Source organism: Dipodomys ordii, unplaced genomic scaffold (assembly GCF_000151885.1).
Source record: "Dipodomys ordii isolate 6190 unplaced genomic scaffold, Dord_2.0 Scaffold106, whole genome shotgun sequence".
Lineage (NCBI taxonomy): Eukaryota > Metazoa > Chordata > Mammalia > Rodentia > Heteromyidae > Dipodomys > Dipodomys ordii.
In genome coordinates, this window is record NW_012267322.1 from 7,633,918 (window position 1) to 7,637,100 (window position 3,183).

The 3,183-nt window shown below is 52.2% G+C and overlaps 1 protein-coding gene across 1 annotated transcript in view; it reads left to right on the top strand.

The window, feature by feature from the left end:
- Window positions 1-603, top strand: part of LOC105994411 (metallothionein-1E-like) — a 1,428-nt gene extending 825 nt beyond the window's left edge. The window contains exons 2-3 of the mRNA XM_013027892.1: window positions 6-50; window positions 377-603. Coding sequence (XP_012883346.1) covers window positions 6-50; window positions 377-468 — 137 coding nt within the window. The 3' untranslated portion in view covers window positions 469-603. The remainder of the gene's footprint in view (window positions 1-5; window positions 51-376) is intronic.
- The last annotated feature ends 2,580 nt before the right edge of the window (window positions 604-3,183 follow it).

A 3,183-nucleotide genomic window follows, 5' to 3' on the forward strand; every position in this document is an offset into this window, starting at 1 on the left:
CGCTGGCTCCTGCAAGTGCAAAGAGTGCAAATGCACCTCCTGCAAGAAGAGTGAGTTGGGGCTGTGCCTGTAGATCTGGGGGTTGTGCCATGTGGGAGGGACTGTGGGGGGGAGCGGGGTAACTGACTGTCCTTTGCCCTTTGAGGCCCTGCTGCCCCTCTAGGCTCTCTGCTCTGCCCTGAGCTCCCAAGGTCTGGACAGCCTTTCTGCATTTGGAAATGCTCCCATTGGGAAGTTCAGTTGTCTTAGAAAGCCATCTATTCATATTGTTGAGAAAATCTTAAATTCTCCAGTGCAGAGGACAGATCTCTAGGCAGGCTGTGCTGGGTTGGTTATTCTGCTCTACCTCTCACTCTCCCTCCTCTTCCCTCCCCAGGCTGCTGCTCCTGCTGCCCGGTGGGCTGTGCCAAGTGTGCCCAGGGCTGTGTGTGCAAAGGAGCAACTGAGAAGTGCAGCTGCTGTGCCTGATGTGGGGGTGCCCTGCTCACACGTGTAAATAGTGATTTGTATGTCTCAAGTTCGGTTTTTCACTCAACCCTTACCTGTTTCCCACTGCCTTTTTTGTATGAAGTTAATGCATGGTAATAAATATCATTGACTTGATTCTGACTGGTTTTCTCTGTAGTAATAAGGGGTTGGATTGAGGGACAGATCTGGGAATCCAGGACCAAGGTTGGGGATAGATGTAAATACCCCAAGCCATTCTCTTCCAGCAAGTGGGTGACCTCACTGAACCGCTGCTGTAAATTGGGGAGCAGTGGGGGGGGAGGGCAGTTGTGAGTAGGAAAGATGCTTGGTCCTCCCCCCCCCCAAAACCTTCCTCCTGAGTGCATACTAAAGAGGCAGACCCACTCCTGCTGTCTTGGGGTACACTCAACTAGTCTGTGGCCTGTTGGTTATAGGCTGCAGCCAGTCATAAGCAATGGTTGGGTAGGAGCAGGGTCTGGGTGGGGCCAGGGTTCCCAGGAGCCTTCTAGCAGCCCTGGACCTTGTTTCTTCACCTGTATGCTAAGCTCCAAATGGACCCTCCACTGGTAAGGCATGCCTGGCTCTGGGTCTTAGAACAAACGCTCAACCCAGGCCGCAGTACATGGTGTCCCTGGGCTAAAGGGATCCCATTTCAAGCTCTGAGCTGAGGCGACTTAGTTGTCTAATATCTCCGAGACCCAGTTCCTGACGGCATTTCCCACTTCTCTGCCCATATCTGTCAAGAGTTCAAGGTACTGAGGCCCAAGACTGTCCGGACAGATGTCTTTCAGGGTCAGGGGCTATCAGTTGTGCCCAGGGCTCTGCAGCTCTGTAGGAGTCTGACTGGATGGAGGCAAACAAGGTTGCCTTTTTGGAGGTTGATGCCTGAGTCTGGGCCTCCGGTTGCACTCATCCTGGGCTGGGTCCTGAATATGGGGATTTCCTTGTGAAAGAAAAGGAGGACACGTATCCTTTCCAGATGAGAGACAGAAGATCAGACCTGTCTCCCTCTTCTGAGTGGAAAGCTAGGGCTGGTCCTGCTCAAAGGAGGGGCTCAGGGAGCTGAAGCCCTGCTGCCCTGTCTCCTGCGTCTCTCCCAGCTCCTTGTTGGTTTTCTCTTCCACACTGGGTCTTGGACAATGGGTGGCAACAGGACAGTGACCAGTTTCCTCATATCCTTTTCCTCTAGAGAATAGTGTGAATACAAACTGTAAGGTATATTAAATAGGCAGGTTTCATTAGGTAGCTGATGAAGAGAACACCACACGCTATTTAGGCAGGAAAAGAAGTTAATTTACCAAACTGATGCCCCAGCCATGCATGGTGGAGAAGCATGGCTGAAAAAGGAAAGGGGTGGGGGTGGGGGAAAGGTGTGGCCACACTGGATCTGGATGTGACCCTCTTATGGTCAGATGAGAGGCATGTGACCAGAGGTGGCCCAGGATGTGACCTAGCTGGAGGGGAAGGTGACTGCTTCTAGGTCTGCCAGTTACCTAGGTAACAGATACTGGGCGTAAACTTAGCCAAGAGGGAGGGAGGTATCCCCGTGCAGACCTTACATTCCAGCCTTTTGATAATTATGAAAAAGGGCGAAGAGTCTCTCTGGCTACTTCCTGCTTGCAAGGGGTATCGACAATAGGGGTAAAAGGCTGGAATTTGGTCCCCTCCCAGAGAAGGCAGTGGGCAGCAGCTGTCCCTTGGTGGCGTGCAAGAAGCGAGTCTCCTGGAGGAAGTCTTCTCAGGCAGGGGGCTGGACAAAGATAAAAAGGAAAAATATTACTGAAAAGATTGGATGTCCGTGGCTTGGAGGTGACCTAAGGGATGAGGTAGTGAGGTGTGTGGAGAGGAGAGAAGCTGGCTCAGTGTTACCTGGATCTTCAGGGATTCGAGACAGCCTTACCTTGGTAGGCCCAAGGGGGGAACAGGTGTACTTTGAAGTCAGTGGAATGTAAAGTCTGCACGGGGACACCTCCCTCCCTTTTGGCTAAGTTTCCACCCAGTATCTCTTACCTAGGTAACTGGCAGACCTGGAAGTAGTCACCTCCCCCTCCTACTAGGTCACATCCTGGGCCACTTCTGGTCACATGCTTCCCATCTGACCTTAGGAGGGTCCCAGACCCTGAGGTCACATCCAGATCCAGTGTGGCCATACCTTTCCCCCACCTGGCCACATCTCTTCCTATCCCTGGCCTAGATAAGTCCTGGGGGGGGGTGTCCTCCCCCCCCCTTTCCTTTTTCAGCCATGCTTCTCCACCATGCATGGCTGGGGCATCAGTTTGGTAAATTAACTTCTTTTCCTGCCTAAATAGCGTGTGGTGTTCTCTTCATTGGCTACCTAATGAAACCTACCTATTTAATATACCTTACACAAACCTGGATTAGTTTCAAGTATACTAGGTTTTTTCCCCCTCCAGGGAACTTCTCTCTATCTCCCCAGGTCTGGGAGGGGACTGAGCAGTCTCTGAATACCAGAGCTCCCCCCAACTGCTCCTGGAAGCAGACAGCCTGAATTTAGGATCTGGCTTGGCTAGGGAAGAGCTCATGCCAAGACTGCTGTTGTAGGAAGACTTCCCTCTCTCTCCTCTTCTTCCCCAGGCTCCTCTTCCTGCTGCCCACTAGGCTGTGCCAGATCTGACCAGGTCTGTGGTTACAGAGGGGCATCAAATAAGGGTAGCTGGTACTCCTGATGTGGGGGGATATCCTAGTTCCCACATG